Source organism: Malus sylvestris, chromosome 13, assembly GCF_916048215.2.
Source record: "Malus sylvestris chromosome 13, drMalSylv7.2, whole genome shotgun sequence".
NCBI classification, from domain to species: domain Eukaryota; kingdom Viridiplantae; phylum Streptophyta; class Magnoliopsida; order Rosales; family Rosaceae; genus Malus; species Malus sylvestris.
The window spans coordinates 1,638,650-1,657,753 of NC_062272.1; the positions used below are offsets into that span (position 1 = coordinate 1,638,650).

Below are 19,104 nucleotides of genomic sequence, written 5' to 3' on the forward strand. Positions count from 1 at the left end.
TCAATATACTAAATGTAATACTACAAGTGGTTAGATACTTACAAAAAAAATTATAATCACTTATATTATAACATTTGATGTACTAAACCGTGTTTCCGGCACACATAAAATTATCTTGAAAAAGGGAGGGAGGTGATCAATTATTTGGGACATTGGATATTGATATTCATGGTCAAATCTACTGATTATACATTTCAGTTTTTAATATTCCTAGATAAATCTTCCATTAATTGTTCCTCAATAATTATGATCTTTATTTTAATTTTGCTGACTAGTCTTCTGATGCAATTTGGAAAAACAAGAACATGTTTCCAAATTCCAACCCATGAATAATTAGTAGTAGAACCTCATGAATTCCTATAACGTCCCATCGGGATAAAAATGGATTTCTACGAAATAGGTTCACCGAAATAGTGATGTCTCGATTCCATAATGTAATATTGTGTAAATCTCTTTCGGTTGTTAAAATAATGCATTACTGAACCAAAACGTCATTGTAACAATAAGCTCATTACAGAAGAGAGAGAGCGAGAGAGAGAGAGAGAGAGAGAGAGAGGCATTAAAGCCCCAAAACGGTCTCCAGAGTCCACACCAGAAAATTTATTCTAAAGTCGTTGGTGCAATTACAGAGGCATTAAAAATTAAGAAGGTTGCAGAAAATTAGCAACGCTCAATTGCTTCATAAATGACTCTGCTCCAAAATACCATACCTGCCCAGAATTATGTCATTTTCTTCTTGAGCAAACGTTACAACTCCTTTTGTGCCAGCAAATCAGATAACTCGAGCAGCATTCAATTTTCCCATCATCCAAACACTACGTAACAGCACAGTCCCATTAATATATATGCCCACCTTAAGCATATTTTAAATAAAAAGATTAGAATTTAAAACAAAAAATTACATCCAATGTGCCCCACCCCATGCCATCCTTTTTCCTCTGCATCGCTGATCAAACTCTCAACGGCCCTGATTCAATCAGTTATCATGAAGTATATGTTTATGGGTCGGTGCTTTAATAGGTTATCCCTTTTCCTTTAAAGGGTATAGGGGCTCATTGAAAATGTTGTATGTATTTGAAAGAAGATTTATATGAAACAAGTATATTACAAGATTTGTAACAATAAAATTTCGAATACAATACAAAGATTTATCTATTTTATGTAAGTTCTTCTCCCGTGACAAAATTGAGAAAGAAGGCTCAAGAACCAAACTCATCGTTCCCAATCATTTCACCGGCTGACCTTTCAACCGACAACCACCATTCAACACCCCCTCTCTTTTGTAATCGCCTTCAACAGGAGAGCTTGCCGGTCATTCTCCCACACTGGTTTCTCTTCAGTCCGACACCTCGCAAACGAACGGTCAGACCTTTTGACTTGACGACAACGGTCAAGAAAACCCTAGCCCAAACTCCATATATCCTCGTCCCATCCATACTTTTTTTTATGTTTTTTTTACTCCTTTGCCCTTCCCCCATTTTTATTTGTTGCTCTCTCTCTCTCTCTCTCTCTCTCTCTCTCTACCCACTATTTATTTGACCTTTACACCTTTTAACTTTTTCTCTCTATTTCATCATCTAGTTGTGTGGTTTTCATCTCTGTCTCTTCCTGTTTTTACTTTACCCTTTCCCCTCTCTCTCTCTCTCTCTCTCTCTCTCTCTCTCACTCTATCTCGTCCTCCTTTCTTCTTCCTCTTCATTCTTCATCTTCTATCTCACACCTGCGACTAGCTAGGGTTTCTATGGCGGTTTTACCGACGGCGATGGGATCGTCGAGCTTGGAGTTGACTATATCCGTTCCTGGCTTCTCTTCGTACCCGTCTTTTCCTAATTCATCTGGTAAATGAACCCACCGAAGCTTTTCTTCCTTCATTTTTCTACACCATATTTTTCTTTTTTAAAGTCTATTAATTAGCCTTAATCGATTGATGTTTGTGTATTATTTGGAAACATATTATTAGCTATCAATATTTTCTTTTTTTTGTTTAAATTTTTTATTAAACATACGATTTTTTTGTTTTTGGTTGATCCTTATCATATATACGATACGATCTTTCACCCGGATATCTTGCATGCCTTTCCTTTTAACTTCCACCCCCAACAAACCCTAATAAACTCTCTCTTTGTCATGTCTCACAGAGACAGGTTTGGTGGCTAATATTTGTTTAAAAACTGTTTTTATTGGTACATATATATTAAATTCATAAAAAGTTGAAGTTTAATCCCCCTCCCTCGATATCGTTGGTATAAAAAAATCTTTAAAAATTGTGAATTGGGTTTTGCAGTGAGAGACTTGGACATAAACCAAATACCATCACTACAAGGAGATCAAGAAGAATGGATGACAGCGGGCATGGAAGACGAAGAAGAAAGCAGCAACGGATCGGGTCCTCCCCGCAAGAAGCTTCGTCTCACAAAGGAACAGTCTCGTCTTCTCGAAGAGAGCTTCAGACAAAACCACACCTTGAACCCTGTAAGCTTAATTATAATTAGTAGTCTGTGATCTTAACTAATTAAATATATATTAATTACTAAATTAAACATGTTCATCTTGTTCAAAATAATAAATACAGTTTTGGAATGTTTTGTAGAAACAGAAAGAGGCGTTGGCGATGCAGTTGAAGCTGAGGCCACGCCAGGTCGAGGTGTGGTTTCAAAATCGTAGGGCCAGGTAAGTGTGTACCCTAATAGCTCAGCCAGCATCACCTCATGGACTTGGAACTTTATTTTCTTTGGCCCTTCCATTAATTTTTGTTTCCTTGGTGGTTGGGATTTTTATATCTCTCGTTATGTCCTTTTCACAAACTATACTTATGCATTTATCATTTGAATCTAATTCTATATATATATATATCTATGTGTATATGTGTGTATAATAAAATGTCGAACTCTGGGTATTCGTTGCTAAGATTTTTTTGTGTAGTTTTCCTTTTTTATGCTAAAAGATGTCATAATATTCTTGTTCTTAGATTCCTCGGAAGAAAATGATTGAATTTTCTTTCTTTTTTTTGGCAAAAACTTTAAGTGTAACATATACATAATTAACCCTAATAATATTGGCAGCTACAATTAGGTGGGTAAAGTAGGCACTCAAATTTATGATATTTTGAAGGAAGATAACAAAAATGTTATTCTTACTAAATATTTGTATCATTATTTTTTAGATGAGATTCAAGTGTATTAGTAGGCCCTACCTGTATATAAATAATACAAATATGGAGTAAGTGTAATATTACTCGAAAGATAATAATAGTTTTGTTCTTAAGAATCAAACATAATGATGATATAAAGAAGTGAGCATTGATGAAGAAGACGATGTTTCTGGTGTTTGATAACCTCGTGTGCTCGTCAGTTCCATCACTCTAATAAGTGCTTTCTTTGACTCATGACTCACTCTAGCTGCCTGGTAGTCTTTACTCTTTGGACTTGTTGCCATGCATTTATGATTTCATCTATGTCATCCACCACGCGTCTCATATTTTGCTCAAAACGTACCCACGTACGTGTATTACATAATTTAATGATGTAAACAATTTGAATATATAAACATATTCAATTCGATAACATTTGGATTCTTCAGTAATTTGGAGCGGGGTTTACAACTTAGTTAGTTAAGAGTATTTGTCCTTACACTTTGGGTGTTGGGTTCGATTTCTCATCCGAACTTTAGGTGATGATTCCTCCTCCCCATTTAAGTTCGTTTGTACACATACATATGTAAAGTATTTGGGAATCGCTCAACTGAAGTTCATTGTATATATAGATGCATATACACACATACATACATACATGCATAAACACGTGCTTATTAAAAGGTTTGCAAGTGTTTTGTAACTCACGTATGTCATAACATATGAGTTATCTTTTACTTACGCGTGCACGTAGTTTTCCAGGTTTTTAAATTTTAAAACAATTTATGATTTTGATATTTTAATTAATTAATTAATTAACGTGGACGGTGAGTTTGTAGGAGCAAGCTGAAGCAAACAGAGATGGAATGCGAGTATCTGAAGAGATGGTTCGGATCGCTGACTGAACAGAACAGGCGGCTGCAAAAGGAGGTGGAGGAGCTGAGGGCAATGAAAGTCAGCCCGCCCACCGTGCTTTACCCCCACAGTTGCGACCCTCTTCCGGCATCCACACTCACCATGTGCCCTCGTTGCGAGCGAGTCACCACCACCACCACTCCCGACAGGAACAGGGGCGGCGGGCCAACCAAGACTAATAATATCCCGGCCACCGCGGCCCCAACCTTGTCCACTAAAGTGGCGACGCCTGCCCTCTAATCGCGGCTGCGTGTAGTTAATCTTAATCAGTTTGTAATTTGACCAACTTGATCATGATCGTCATCGATATCAAAGGAATGAATAGTGAAAAGAAATTAATATTAGATAATGTTAATGTTAGTATAATGATTGACGTGTTTGGGTTGGGACTCTTGGGACACAGAACACTGACTTCGTTTGGGAATCTGCGTAAATGTTTCGGATGTTCTGGCATGTTTGCCACTGTGCGCAGCAATGATTTGAAACCATGGACAAAGAACCCGATTTTCAAAAATGCTACAATCTTTAAGTGGACAAGTCGAGGCAAAAATGGTGATTTCATGACAACAAACTTCTCCACTTTGAGAACGTTGAGAAAACATCAATCGTACACAGTCGTACTCTCTCTTTAAGAAGAGACCGTATACCCTCGTATAATTTTCTTTTAGGAATTGAAGCACTAAAAAGAACTGAAAATACCGCTTTTTTCCTTTTTATTTTTCAAAGAAGAAGAGCCCGTGATGATGATTTTTTTCAGAACAAATAACAAATCCTTTTATGATATTCATTTCCTGATATTATTTAATTGTTTCCTTATGTCCATAACATGAGAAGCCCGCACATTTGGGCTTAGTTTTAACAAGGCCCACAAATTTGGGCTTCAGTTGAAACAGCTAAGGGAAACGATGGGCTGTAATGCCGAACAAAATAATGAAACTTCTTGGGGAAATCTGGAAATCTTGAGCTGCTCAGCTCGAAAACAAAGACTAAAATTATATATATATTTTTAAAGAAAATTACAATATCAGACAAACCTTGATGGAATTGGATCACCTCGGAGGAAGAACAGGTAAGATATATATCGGAAATGCTGGAACACTTTCCTCCTTGAGAAAATATGAGGAAACAGTGTTTGATCCTGTCTGAGACAAGGACCATACGTGACAACTAGTTTTCATGTCAATTGTTTGTGTAGGGCACACTCCCATCCCATATATAATCATGTTATAATTCTCCCATGATCCATAAAGATTTCTCATTTCTTGCTAAAAATATGTTGATGACCTCCATTGATCCACTAAGAGTTTGATAAGTTCTTGTAAAATGTAAATTAAACTGAATATTAATTTAAGTTTGCAATAGTCACCTCCAAACATTAACACCTTATACAATTACAGAACCAAAAGATGACCTAGCAAAAGAAAGTATGGAAATATATAGAACCACAAATGAGGGTGAGTTTAGGTTCGATTTTTTTTAACAGCGAGATGAGACCAATTATTATCCCACCCATTAGTCTAAATATATCGTTGTGTTTCAAAAGAAAAGAAAAGGGGTCGGTTCAGTTGTAATCTTGTTGATAACAAATTTAAACCAATTTATTCCTCCACCCTTTAATGTAAATATATCACTATATTTCGAAAAAGAAAAAAGGTCAGTTTAGGTTACATTTAGGGGCTTGTACACCCTAAATAATTCCAAACAGATTTGAGAATATGGGGGTTGATGCGTACCATCCGGTCCTTTAGATTGGGATTATGTAGGGCAAAATTTAGCATCTTCAAAGCATTTAATTGTCTGATAAGTATTTTCAAGTTTCAGCTGTATAAATTTATGATCACTTTATATCTAAGGCACGTAATATAACCTCCCTTCACCTCCCAACCCAACATTTAGAATATGCTGCCAAACCATGCACATATCACATGGGCCACACAATGGATACGTAGATCCTTATTCCAAATGGACGGCCATGGATTCATCTGCCATGACAAAGTTCATTTCCAACATATAATCTGTCAACCACCATTGGGTAGCCCAATAGTTGAAACGAATTTTAGGCTTATATTCAACACAGTCACACAGTTGGTCTTGAGTTTGAATTTTGATGCGTGTGAATCACACGATGGTGGTTAGAAAAAAACTAAAATGTCTCAGTGAGTCCTCCGACCCTTGAAAGAATGGACTATCATGGCTTCACCACCCGTTGATTTGTTTAAAATAAAAAAAACATATATAATCTGTCAAACAACACACTCAACATGTCTCCAATTCCCATTTAACATGTTCCCCGTATTTTAACTTTTTCCTAATAAAACCAGGAAAATTCCAAAGAGATAGTTTCTTTTTCTTAGCTGTATTTTGGAAATTTATGCCTCTTTGGGAGGGATTTAGGGTAAAAAAAATTATATATGTGAAGGGACATTTGCAGAAGCAAATGGCAGAGACGAATGCGAGTTTGTGTCACACACACCGGCTGATCCGAAAGAATGTTCCTTTCACATGGTTGGCTATGAATTCAATAAACTATAACCTAACAAATCACGAAATCTATTTGGCTTGGCTCACAATTTTATTGTTGTTACATTAACATCTATGTTTTGATTATTATAATTAATCTTGATTCGCCCTATCTTTATCTTGATCACGGCCCAAGATTTGAGTCAACCTTGTAGTCACGTGTTGGAACGGATAATTATAGTTTAATAATCCACATTACGATGCATGCGAATGGCGTCGTTGTAATATCATATGATAACGTAATACTCTAATTAGATACATATGGATTTGGAGCTAATTTGAAGTTTAATTATATGTACGTGAAGAGTACAATTATGTTATGATCATCCAATTAAAGGTGGGATTGTGAAAAACGAAATGCAAGTTGGTTTTTCTTAATTCGCATTTTGTATGTTTATTACTGGTGGGGAATGTGGCCTGAGCTCAATAATGGCAGCAATTGCTTGAAAACCCTAAAAATTGGGCCAATCAAGGTTGACCTAATTTAGTACGAAGAAGAATATATATGAAATAGGCCCAACGAAAAGCAGAAGAATTCCTTCACGGGCAGGTTGCGTGCCACACATGCATAGTTAGAGAAGGAAAATACAATACAAATTAAAGGCTTGTTTGACGGTGTTTCTAAAATGACAAAGCATTTTTTGTAAAATTATTTTGGAATCATGATACATAGTAAGAATGCAAGTAAATCTTTATAAAAAATACTTGAAGTGTTTCTTACAAAAAATACTTAGCTGATGCTTCTTGCAGGGAAGCACTTTAAGTGCTTTTGGAACCCAAAAACATTTTCTTTAAAAAAGTTTTCAGTTATTAATAAGCACTTCCAAACGAATTCTAGTAGTACATAATTCATTGGGTTACACATGTTTTTTTTTAAATTAATTTTAATTTTAACTTTATTTTATTGAGGCTAAGAAAACCTCAATTAGATTTTCGTCGTTAAGGTACTTTTGAGCACGATCTTAAGTTAATAATGCAAATATGTTGTCACAAACCCTACCATATAAACTAATTGTTTTGATAAGCCTAAACAACGACCTCCACAATGATACGTACACAAGGCATGGTCCTAGATTCTTGATTAAGTTGTGGCATGCGATGCAAGCTTCTTTTTAAGTACGATATCACTTTAGTGGGGTTTAAAATCTGTACCCTTTAGGGCAAGAAAGTGAAAAAGTATCAGCAAAAGGAGTGTGATTATTGTCAAATTGACAATGCACCATCCATTTGGGTCAAATGATGCACGCTATATGATCACATTTTATACTAAATTATGAGTTTAAGACCCCAACTTAAAGATAGTTTAAGACCATATATAATCACGATGACCATTTTATATGTACTTAAGAAAGAGACTTACTTGCTTGAATTCGAGTCGTGGAAACAGTCTCTTTGTAAAATAAGGGTAAGTTTGCATACAATAGACTTTTAAATTACCCTGACAAAACGAAAAGTTTGTTAGTTTGAAGTCGTTCGATTAAAGACAAGCCTTAGTGCAACAAAAATGTTTATACCAACTATGTAATTTGTGTAAGTAATTACAAGTCCTTGAATAGAGAAGAGCATGCATGTTGGCATCGGGAAAGGGAAGATGATGAGGTTGGGGGCTCCAGCAGCATGGCGATGAGTCATGAGTCGTGAGCTAGCATGGGTTGTGGGGGAGGTCCAATGGCCCGACAGGCTCACTTTTTTTTACTCACACGTTCGCCTAACTGCACAAAAGAGAGAGCCACTTCGATCCATTCGTCTTTTAGACCCCTGCAAAAATTGATATTGCCTTTCTCTTTGGCCCCCTTGACATGTCAATCATCCCTTCTCTTTTAGCCCTAATAATAGAACTCTCGAGCTTTCAAATTATATATAGCTTTGATTCATCATTTACTTACTAACTAATGAAGCTATTAATTTGGACACAAAATTTCTACGTATTTGTTGACACATTATCTAATATATATGACTATACGAGGTCTAAATATAATGGTAGCGCTCACCTTTATTAGAGTGTGCCAGTGAATGTCACATTTATTAAAATGCTAGGACACATTATTAACATGTTGTCCAATAAAAATGAGACTCACATACAATGGTATGACTCAGCTATATTAGAAAGTGTTAGTTTTGTGTCAAAGTAGTTTTATTATTAACTAAAGGGTGGTGCTATTCATACCCATTTTTACTTTCCACACACACCTCTCAATTTTCGATCGTCAGATCGAGTGAATTGAAGAGTATCAAAGGACAAATATTAACATGAATGTAGAAGAAGTAAAAAAATGTGTGTGAATAGTTTCACCTAACTACATACTCATATTATCTTAATTCTTGAGTTGAGTTTTCTTCCATATGATAGTGAAAACTTAAAAAAAACAAAGAATGTTAGGGAGACCATGTTTTTAGACTATATTTTGTAGATCACATGATGTGGCGGATGATTGTTGGATTTTTTCTTTAATGTCATATTTTGGAAGTATTTTAAAATAACTGAAAGCACTTTTTGTGAAATTGTTTTTGGAAGTGTTTTTTTCATAATTCACTTGCATTTTTACTAAGGATCAATTCCAAAAACACTTTCATGAAAATGCTTTTAATCATTTTATAAACACTTCTAAACGAACTCTTAAATAAAAATTGCAACCATCAACCGCCAAAGAATATCATAAAAAAGGGAAAATGTTCTAAGGGAATACGATCTTATACCGAGATATTTCATGCATGCATATCTTTTTCACAACAAAAGAAATCCTCGTATGGCTGCTAAATTAAAGCACACCATATTTTTATTTATTTAATTAGTATGATACGACCCCGTGAAGCTTCTATACCTATAAGGTCTTATATATTCGCATTGACCTGTTAATATATACTGCTACAAAAATGATTAGTCAGTCCAGTTTTGTCATTAGCTAATCAATCGATTTAACACGATGATGAATAATTAATGGCCAAAATGTAAGATTAAGTGAATGGTTGATCAGCTAATGATTTGGATGATCGTATATATGTCGATGAGAAGGGAATATAACAGAAGGTGGGAAGTTCATGATTGATAAGCATCAGTCGCATTCACGTACCTAAAATATCATGACTGAAAATACAGTATCGTGTCAAGAAAAAGTAGGCACCTTTTGGCTCTGGTTACCCACCCTAAAATTCATCACGATCACAAATAACATAAAATCTTGAAGATCCTCTTTCTTTCTGTCCTTCATCATAGAATGGGTTGGTCTGGTTCGACCCAAGAACACAAATTTGAGCAGAGAAAAATGTTGAATAGGGAAGGTAGTACCTGCTAGCCCAAGAGATGTTGGAGTTTCATCATAAAAAACGCTTCAACACCAAATCACGTATTCGACAAAAGAAACACACTTGACCACGTGATGAAAGAGAACGAGATGTAGCATGATTACGTGCGAGAAGCTCTTGCTAAGTGGAAGAGCGTGATTGGACTTCGTTGGGTAAATGTTTGAGGATGTGATGGTCAAAATTAATCTGATATGAAACAATCAATTTCTGATCAAAATTGCGAAGTCCTTGCCAAGGTACTGTGATATCGCTTTGATTGATTCTCTGAGTTTTGTTTGAAACGGACCAGATTTTGTCGCCTTTAACCGCAATCCACAAGTGCGGAATCTTACTATTGCCTAGCTAGGTTAAAGTTCAGTTCCAAGGGTAAACCTGCTAGGGCATTGCGTTTTAAATTATTTAGCAATCGCCGCATGATTAACTTGGAATATCGTAACTTTGCATCTCCGTAAGTCATTTTCATAAATTAGATTAACTTTTTCTATTCACACACATTTGGCTTCTACTTTGAAAGAAAAGAGCAACCAGAACCAGGACCAAAGAAACCAGAAAGTAGATATGGAAAGAAGATAGAAGGTTGTCCACGTCATTGAAGAAGCTCTACCACATGAATGCCGCCGCGTGTGCGAACCCATGTCGGGTTAACCTAAACATGTCAGGCGGTCAATTCCTAACCCACCCTTCACATTCGCCTCCCGCCTCCCGTCTCCCGCCGGCCCCAATGCCCTCGGATCCAACTACAACACATATTTCACGTTCAACCTCTATCACCTCCGCCGTATACGCTTCCACACCCGTGTGCCTCCCTTGCCTGTCTGTATTTTTTTGAAAAATATAGAATACTTTTAAGAGAACTTTAACGAAAAGCTCCTGGTACTGTTCACTTTAACGAAAAACTACATTTTTACACTAAAAAGTCAATCCTGGTACTATTCACTTTACCTTTTATTTTGTCCTTATCGTTAAAACTCAAAGTTTTCAAGCCATTTTCATTAGTTTTACTTACTTTAAAATGGTTTCTCTTCTTTTAAAATAGCCTAGACGACTGGCAAGAATTTAAAAAATAATAATAATAATAATCTCGTAACATAAATAATATGGTTAAGATAGCGAAAGCTTTGAAATCACCTGCACGTCGGAAGTTAAAAGATGCTTTTATGCATTGAAAATAAATCAACAGACAAATAAATTGTTATAAAATGCAAAGTTCTGGGTAGATGGTCGAGCAAAACTCGTAATTTAAACACCATAAATAAACTTAATCATATATTAACAAAGAAAGTTGGCCACGATTAACAATCAATTGTTAGTCACACTTTTTTTTAAGAAGCAATATAGTATTGGTTCTAGAAGACTTGCAATTTTGAAGTGATATAATATTGATTCGTTTTTTTTCACATTTTATATACAACATTGTTTGTAGAGGCATAGGAATTGCACCACTATTATCCCATTTTTCTTTAAAAAGAGGATTACAGGTGGCAAACTACTATTATCCATCTCTTTCGAGCTTGAATAAGAGGCTAATTAGGAATTGCACCCTACTTGTCACGATCAATGTTGTGTGTTCTGAGGCTGGTGTCCTCAATGGAAGTATAACTTGTTAAAAGTATTTCATTTATATTAGTTTCTTAAATTTGTACTCTACATTTGAATGGGATAATTTAATCTATTTATTTAGGTATAATAGAAAAAAAATGTTCGAACAAAATTATAGAAATAAGACACGCTGCTTTAAACATGGCCCTAATAAGAGGAGAGATTTTTGTGTGTCTAGAATGCGAGATAGTTTTCAGTGTGCAAAAAATACTGATCGGTACACCAAGTATAATAATACAATTAGTTGGAAACTTAAAGAAAAAACATAATTCAACCAATTGTGTTGTGACACTTTATATGCCTGATCGTATTCCCGGCACACTAAGAAATTTGTCCTGGAATACAGACCAGTACATCATGTTTCCTATGATAAATAGGAGAATTCTTTTTCAAGTGTCAATCCACTTGTATTATAAAACTTAGTGTACTGAGTTACGTCTATCCACTTGTATTATAATAATATTTAAATTTTCTTAATCAAATTATTATTATAATTAAAAAACAATTAAAAAAATCTGCATGTATACACCCCCGTGTATGTATCGTTATCTACTCTGTTCTCTCTGTCGGCCTATATATACTCCCTCCAAAGTTACTACAACCCAATCCTCCCCTTGTAAAATCACTGCCTCTCTTCCGTCCTCTCTCTCTCTACTTTCTCTCTCTGGGTTCATCAGCAGTATCAGAACCTGAGATAACACACTGATCGAGCGCAGCCAACACCAGCTGCGCAGAGTATCCTTCCCACTCCCAGTTCGTTAACTAACGGTTTTATTTCTTCTTCCCATTTTGCCCCCTCCCTCTTCTTCAATTCACATCCAAATGCCATCCCACCTCCACCAGATCTGAACACCGAAAGTGCCAGTAGTAATTAAGCACCACCCGTTTCACTCACGCGCACTCCCAACAGCCAATCAAAAATGATTTCGTGGCACGACCTTTACAAAGTCTTGACGGCGGTGGTGCCGCTGTACGTGGCCATGATCCTAGCCTACGGCTCCGTCCGGTGGTGGAAGATCTTCTCCCCCGACCAGTGCTCCGGCATCAACCGCTTCGTCGCGATATTTGCCGTCCCCTTGCTCTCCTTCCACTTCATCTCCACCAACGACCCCTACACCATGAACTTCCGGTTCATCGCCGCCGACACCCTCCAGAAAATCATCATGCTCTTTGCCCTCGGCCTCTGGACCAACTTCACCCGCAACGGCAGCCTCGAGTGGATGATTACAATTTTCTCCCTCTCTACTCTCCCCAACACTCTCGTCATGGGGATTCCGCTGTTAATCGCCATGTACGGCCATAAAATCCCGGAATCCGGCAGCCTCATGGTGCAGGTGGTAGTACTGCAGTGCATCATCTGGTACACTCTCCTCCTCTTCCTCTTCGAGTACCGTGGCGCCAAGCTTCTAATCATGGAGCAGTTCCCGGAGACCGCCGCCTCCATCGTCTCCTTCAAAGTCGACTCCGACGTCGTCTCGCTCGACGGTCGCGATTTTCTCGAGACCGACGCCGAAATCGGCGACGACGGAAAGCTCCACGTCAAGGTCCGGAAGTCCAACGCATCAAGGCGGTCACTCTCCGCAATGACCCCTCGGCCGTCGAACCTCACCGGCGCCGAGATTTACAGCCTGAGCTCCTCCCGAAACCCGACACCGAGAGGCTCCAATTTCAACCCCTCCGATTTTTACTCCATGATGGGAGTCCAAGGGTTCAACACCCGGCACTCCAATTTCGGACCCGCCGACTTGTATTCGGTTCAGTCCTCCCGCGGTCCGACTCCCCGACCCTCCAATTTCGAAGAGAATTGCGCCGCTCAGACCGTTACGTCTCCCCGGTTTGGGTTTTATCCCGCGCAGACGGTACCCGCGTCGTACCCGGCTCCTAATCCGGAGTTCTCGGCACCCATAGCGAAAAGTAACAGCAAAAATCAGCAGCCGCCGCAGCCCCAAGTGGAGGCGCCACCGGTTTCGAATAGTGCTATTGCTAAAACGAATAGTCATCACGATGCTAAAGAGCTCCACATGTTTGTATGGAGCTCCAGCGCGTCCCCGGTTTCCGATGGCGGTGGGCTTCATGTTTTTGGCGGGAACGATTCCAGTGCGGCCGAGCAATCTGGACGGTCCGATCAGGGCGCCAAGGAGATAAGAATGATTGTTGCTGATCACCCCCAAAACGGAGAAAACAAAGGTAACTAACTTGTAATTTTCCCGGCAAAAGTAATAATCACACGTCATTTTTCCTTCTTACAACCTCTTGTTTATTTCTATTTGTCGAATTAAATCAATTAAACGAAAACGATTGACAGATTAGGAGTACTGTCGTTATCGTTGCTTTAATGCAATGTTTTTTTCCCAATTCAATCTAATTTAACCCTGACTATGATTGTGCAGCGGCAGTTCCGGAGAGTGCGCCGACGGCGGAGGGGTACGGCAGGGAAGCGTTTAGCTTCGGCGGGAGGGGCGGCGAGGGAGAGGAGGCTGAGAGGGAAAGAGCGGGACCCACAGGTCTTACTAAGCTGGGGTCAAACTCCACTACGGAGCTGCACCCAAAGGGCGGCGCACTTGGTGATCCTCATGAGTCAAGTGTCGGAAAGCAAATGCCTCCCGCGAGCGTTATGACCCGTCTGATCTTGATCATGGTGTGGCGGAAGCTTATCCGCAATCCCAACACGTATTCGAGCCTCATTGGTCTCATCTGGTCCCTCATCGCTTTCCGGTGAGACAACTTTATCCGGTTTTATTAATTTTGTTTTTGATATGTTTGTTACAAACATTTTTATACCACTTTAAAATTTATGATTTGAATTATTTGATTTGTAGGTGGCATGTGGAGATGCCGAGAATAGTAGAAAAGTCCATTTCCATACTATCTGATGCTGGCCTTGGAATGGCTATGTTCAGCTTAGGTAAGTCAATTTGTTTCTTAATTGCCATACTCTCCAAATTAATCAAGCTATTAACTTTAAAAATTATTATTAGCGCTACAAAATATTTCTTATGCATTCCTCTCTTTATTACGCCTCTGTCCAGTGTGGGTAAGCTATCGACTAGCCTAGGCACTTGGGAGGCGCGCCTGAGGTGTTGTCGATGGTCTACCCGGACAGCAAATTTGCACTATTGAATTTAGTTCAAGTAACATCTTAAACAAAAACGCGTGATGGACATTTCTAATTAGATACGAAAAACAAACTTTAGAGTTGCAGTTCTAGTCGAGCGGCGGGCTAGCGCCTAGCGCCTAGACGGATTTAGGTAAATTTCTTGTATATCTTGTATATAAGTGCATATTGACACCTAAAAAAAATTATACTTGTATGGATAATAAAATAATGATAAAATGCAAATTAGGTACACTATTTCCATAAGTATTGGATGAACTTGTAGTAGATTCATAATTTGCAAATTAGATACACCATTTCCATAAGTATACCACCATGAAATCAAAAAAGAAAAAAACACGCAATTAATAAAAAATAAATAAATAAAACCTCCTAGGACCGCCTAGCTCGCCTAGCTCCCCAGCTAGAACCCGATTTTTTCACGCGATTTGCCCAAAAACGCCTCGTTTGCTAGGCGGCCGCCTATGGCATTTTTTAGAACACTAAGTTCAATACTTCAATATATTATGCAAGTAGATAGATATTGTTAGAATGACATGTATTTTGTCAAAATAAAATAAACTGTGATAATATCTAACGTCAATTACGCATTTGTTGCGATGTCATTTCAATTACAAATAAGTTTTATGGGTGTGGATACTCCGTACTCTGACGAGTCACAACCAATCAGTGGTTCTTACGGCCGCTTGTTTGCTCATAAGAAATAGAAGTTGAAGGGTGTGGACTTGTAGTTTTAGTGGACTTTAAACGGGTATATTGACCACCCGACATGTGGGGCAGATCTTGCGGTCCAGGGTCGGTGGACACTGGTTGTGACAGATGCCCGATTTGGTCCAAATTTGTGAAAGTAGTTAAAAGTTTGAAATAACCAGCTGAAATCCAAATTAAAATAAGAAGAGATTAGGTTAAAATCGTTTTTTTTTTATTTTTGATCAAAATCTTTGGGTATTAATAACATAATTAATTATTTCAATAATAACATCATTAATTATTTCAATAATAAAATATTTTTTTATTTCTGAATATATTCATTTAATGTTAAAATGTTACAATTAGTATATTTATAATTATGACTAAATTTTTTATCATATATTTTTAGTTTTAGTTTTAGTTTGTACCCATTTTTAATTTGTAATTCTTTTTTAACTTGTACCAATTTTTTTTTTAGTTTTAATTTGTTCCCATATATTAATTTCTTTTTGTGCCCATATTTTTTAAAGTTTATTTGTATTTGTACTCATATATTTTTTTGCATTTGTACTTTTTATTTTGCTAAATGTACCCATGCTAATTATATGTACCTATTAATGTAAAACTTTTTTATCTTAAAATGTACTCATTCTTAAATATACCAATTTGTTATATATAAAATGTACCCATACTTATATGGGTACATTCTTTTTTCTTTGATTTTAAAATGTATCCATGTCAAGTTAAAATCGAAGAAATTTACTAATGTTATTGAGGTTAATATCTTCTTTTTTTTTTTTGTGATTTTGAAGAATGTACCCATGTTTTGATACAATAAATTTTTTGGTTAATTTTGATGAATGTACCCATGTTTATATATATACCCACACACACACATACAATAGTATATTTATATTTTAATATTTTTAATCCCACAAATTATGGTTTTTTTTATTTAAAATCTCATTTATATAAACAACTAAAATTTCTAATTTTTAATTTAAAAAAATATAGTAACATACATAGAAATAAATTATCACATTAATTTCAGGGACCTCGATCAAAAATTAAAAACCAACAAGGTTTTAATAAAATAATATTCATAACTAAGCACCACATCTAAAGTCTCCCTTAAAATAAATTATATATTTCGTTTACAAATGATTTTAACATTTTTTTTTGTCAAAAATATGATCTGATACACCAAATATTATGATATTTAATGTAGCGAATCGTGTTCAAAACACATTGAAATTTTTTTTTCTCAATTACTTTTTCTTACTTTTTATGTATTTTATATTTAAATTTGCAGAATAAATTGTGGAGTACGAAAATCACTATGGCAATACTGATTATTTGATTGTTACTGGTGTGATAACAATGGCAGGTCTTTTTATGGCACTTCAACCCAAGATAATAGCATGTGGGAACTCAGTTGCCGGATTTGCAATGGCAGTAAGGTTCCTCACTGGCCCCGCCGTCATGGCTGCCGCCTCCATTGCTGTTGGCCTCCGTGGCACCCTCCTCCACTTAGCTATTGTCCAGGTACTTTTAAACTACCCATCATGCCCTTTGTTTATAATTAATACATAATTACTTAACATTGTTAATCCATCTGTGGCAAATGTAGGCTGCTCTTCCTCAAGGAATTGTTCCCTTTGTATTTGCCAAGGAGTACAATGTTCATCCAGCCATTCTTAGCACTGGGTAAGTAACAAAAAATTATGCGCTTGTTTGGAAATACTTTTAAAATGACTGAAAACGTTTTTTTTTTTTTAATAATTTTGAGTTCCAAAATCACTTTAAATGATTTTTATAAAAAAACTCCAATTATGTTTTTTTCTTTCTAAGAAATACTTCAAGTGTTTTTCTTAGACTCATTTGCATTTTTACTAAAGATTGGTTCTAAAAACATTTTTATCAAAAATATTTTCAGCAATTTTAAAAGTATTTCTAGACGAGTTTTATATTTTAAAATTAGTTCCTTATTATCTTAAACTTAATTTGTTTATATTTTAACTAATTAATTAAATAATTTACTGCAGGGTTATTTTCGGAATGTTGATAGCTTTACCAATTACTCTGGTCTACTACATTCTTCTGGGATTGTAAATGTTGTTGTCACAGAAGCACATATGGAGATACACAAAGCTAGGAAAACGAAGAAGAGGCTTCCAATCGTATGTTCGTGGCCGTGCATATATGATCAAAATGTGTCGCTCTTTGAAACCGACGAGGATTTTCTGGCAGAGAAGAAGTTTAGCTAGCTAGATTAAGTACGATGGAGAACGAAGAATCCGTCGAGGTTTGAAGGTGTTTTAATCCAAATTTTTGGGAGCAAATTAATAGATTTTGACTTTTATGTAATTAAGAAAAAAGCCCTGTTTTTAAGGACTATGCTCCCATGAGAGGCCAAAGTGTGTCTAAATTTGTGGGAGAGCTTGTTGGGAGGGAGCAAAACGCACAAGAGGAAAACAGGGAAGAAAAGCAGATGATTTATTATTTAATTAATCAATTTCGCTTCGTTGCGTCACGCATTTGTTGTTGTTTACAGTGATGAGATTATTTCAGGCAAAATTCGTCCTTTACCATATAAAAGAAGTGGCGGTTGAAATTAGTTCATGAATATATGGACGACAAAGGATTAGGGGACAAAATTACTAAACAATGATTAATTTTTTAATATTTTTTCTGGTGTAGTTTTCTTAATTTTGTTCTCAGATATGGTTTTGAGGTGTTGTCCGTGGAATGTGGATCGGAAATTATTTGCATTTGTCGTGTTCCTTGGTGTTACTTCAAAAGAAATTAATTGGTTAAGCCTATTCACTTTTGCATTTTGAGAACATTAATTAGTTAATCGTCCTGTTATTTAGTTGTTAATATAAAGTTTCACGATAAAAGGGCGCAGTTTTTAGCGAGTATCGATTTTTGCATCATTTTTAGCCATGTATACTCCAAACTCAAGAATCTGTAATTTTATTTACGAGATATCAATTGCAGGAAATTAAATCAGGAGTGCTAAAAACTCAATGATCTCTCAATTATTTTCTTGAATTTTTATTTATTTAATTATTCGTAAAGCTTTGTTTTTAATCATTTGAAAAACACTTTTAAATTAATCTCAATTTGTCACTTACACGGCTCTTCTAGATTTGAAGCAATGAAAGCAACTTGTGGTTCTGTGAAGACTTTTACCACTTGGGGTTGGAGGATATTGTCTTTTCAACCAAGCGAGATAAAGAAAAAGCGGAAAGGTAGATAAGCAGGAGTCAAAAGCAATTTTTTGCTTAGGTTACTTTTTAGCTTTTTGCTTTTCGCTTTTGATGCAGGCACACCAAGTCACCAAGTCACCAAGCCACCAAGCCACCAAGCCCACAACCCTACCCTACTTTTTAGTTTTCATATAGGCCGTAGGCCCACTAGCCAGTGGCGTGCTGGTCAGCACAATAATTTTGTTTTTTTTTTTTTTTTTTTAAGCAATGATGGCACGTGATGGGTACCAATCAATTTGTATCATTCATTCAGAATGATCACAGGACATGATCATCACATTCACCTCCCGAGTAGTCGGTGGTGATCGATCATCAGACGTCAATTCGAATCTTAACTGCGACGTTGAATCGATCCTTCACCCGATTGCTGCCGTACGGATTTTGCGTTGAAACTTCACGGTTGGAGAATTAAGAAACTTTGCAAAACGCAAATCGTTTTTGTTACATAAATGTCAATATTTAAACCGAGGCACAAAATGACGTTAACAATGTGTGTTTAATTACCTCTTGTTGGTAATTAGCGAGATAGTTAGGCATTTTATTGGATGTAATGTTTGTAT

The 19,104-nt window shown here is 36.6% G+C and overlaps 2 protein-coding genes across 2 annotated transcripts; both read left to right on the plus strand.

The window, feature by feature from the left end:
• The first annotated feature begins 1,464 nt into the window (after positions 1-1,464).
• Positions 1,465-4,411, plus strand: LOC126595140 (homeobox-leucine zipper protein HOX3-like). The gene is made up of 4 exons (XM_050261517.1): positions 1,465-1,838; positions 2,285-2,472; positions 2,591-2,670; positions 3,970-4,411. Exons 1-4 carry the CDS (start codon positions 1,742-1,744, stop codon positions 4,283-4,285), a joined length of 681 nt encoding a protein of 226 aa, XP_050117474.1. The 5' UTR covers positions 1,465-1,741; the 3' UTR covers positions 4,286-4,411.
• Positions 4,412-12,055: 7,644 nt separating this feature from the next.
• LOC126596429 (auxin efflux carrier component 3-like) lies at positions 12,056-17,957 on the plus strand. Its single transcript, XM_050263018.1, has 6 exons — positions 12,056-13,654; positions 13,858-14,182; positions 14,287-14,372; positions 16,660-16,817; positions 16,903-16,979; positions 17,318-17,957. Exons 1-6 carry the CDS (start codon positions 12,388-12,390, stop codon positions 17,382-17,384), a joined length of 1,980 nt encoding a protein of 659 aa, XP_050118975.1. The 5' UTR covers positions 12,056-12,387; the 3' UTR covers positions 17,385-17,957.
• The last annotated feature ends 1,147 nt before the right edge of the window (positions 17,958-19,104 follow it).

What these genes read in the sequence shown, in the direction of transcription:
- LOC126595140 (XM_050261517.1), top strand. Translation starts at nt 1,742, where the DNA reads ATGGCGGTTTTACCGACGGCGATGGGATCGTCGAGCTTGGAGTTGACT. An exon ending in GTCTTTTCCTAATTCATCTG is followed by an intron (nt 1,839 to 2,284) that starts GTAAATGAACCC and finishes TGGGTTTTGCAG; the next exon opens with TGAGAGACTTGGACATAAAC. An exon ending in TTTCAAAATCGTAGGGCCAG is followed by an intron (nt 2,671 to 3,969) that starts GTAAGTGTGTAC and finishes GTGAGTTTGTAG; the next exon opens with GAGCAAGCTGAAGCAAACAG.
- LOC126596429 (XM_050263018.1), top strand. Translation starts at nt 12,388, where the DNA reads ATGATTTCGTGGCACGACCTTTACAAAGTCTTGACGGCGGTGGTGCCG. An exon ending in CCAAAACGGAGAAAACAAAG is followed by an intron (nt 13,655 to 13,857) that starts GTAACTAACTTG and finishes ATGATTGTGCAG; the next exon opens with CGGCAGTTCCGGAGAGTGCG. An exon ending in CCAGCCATTCTTAGCACTGG is followed by an intron (nt 16,980 to 17,317) that starts GTAAGTAACAAA and finishes AATTTACTGCAG; the next exon opens with GGTTATTTTCGGAATGTTGA.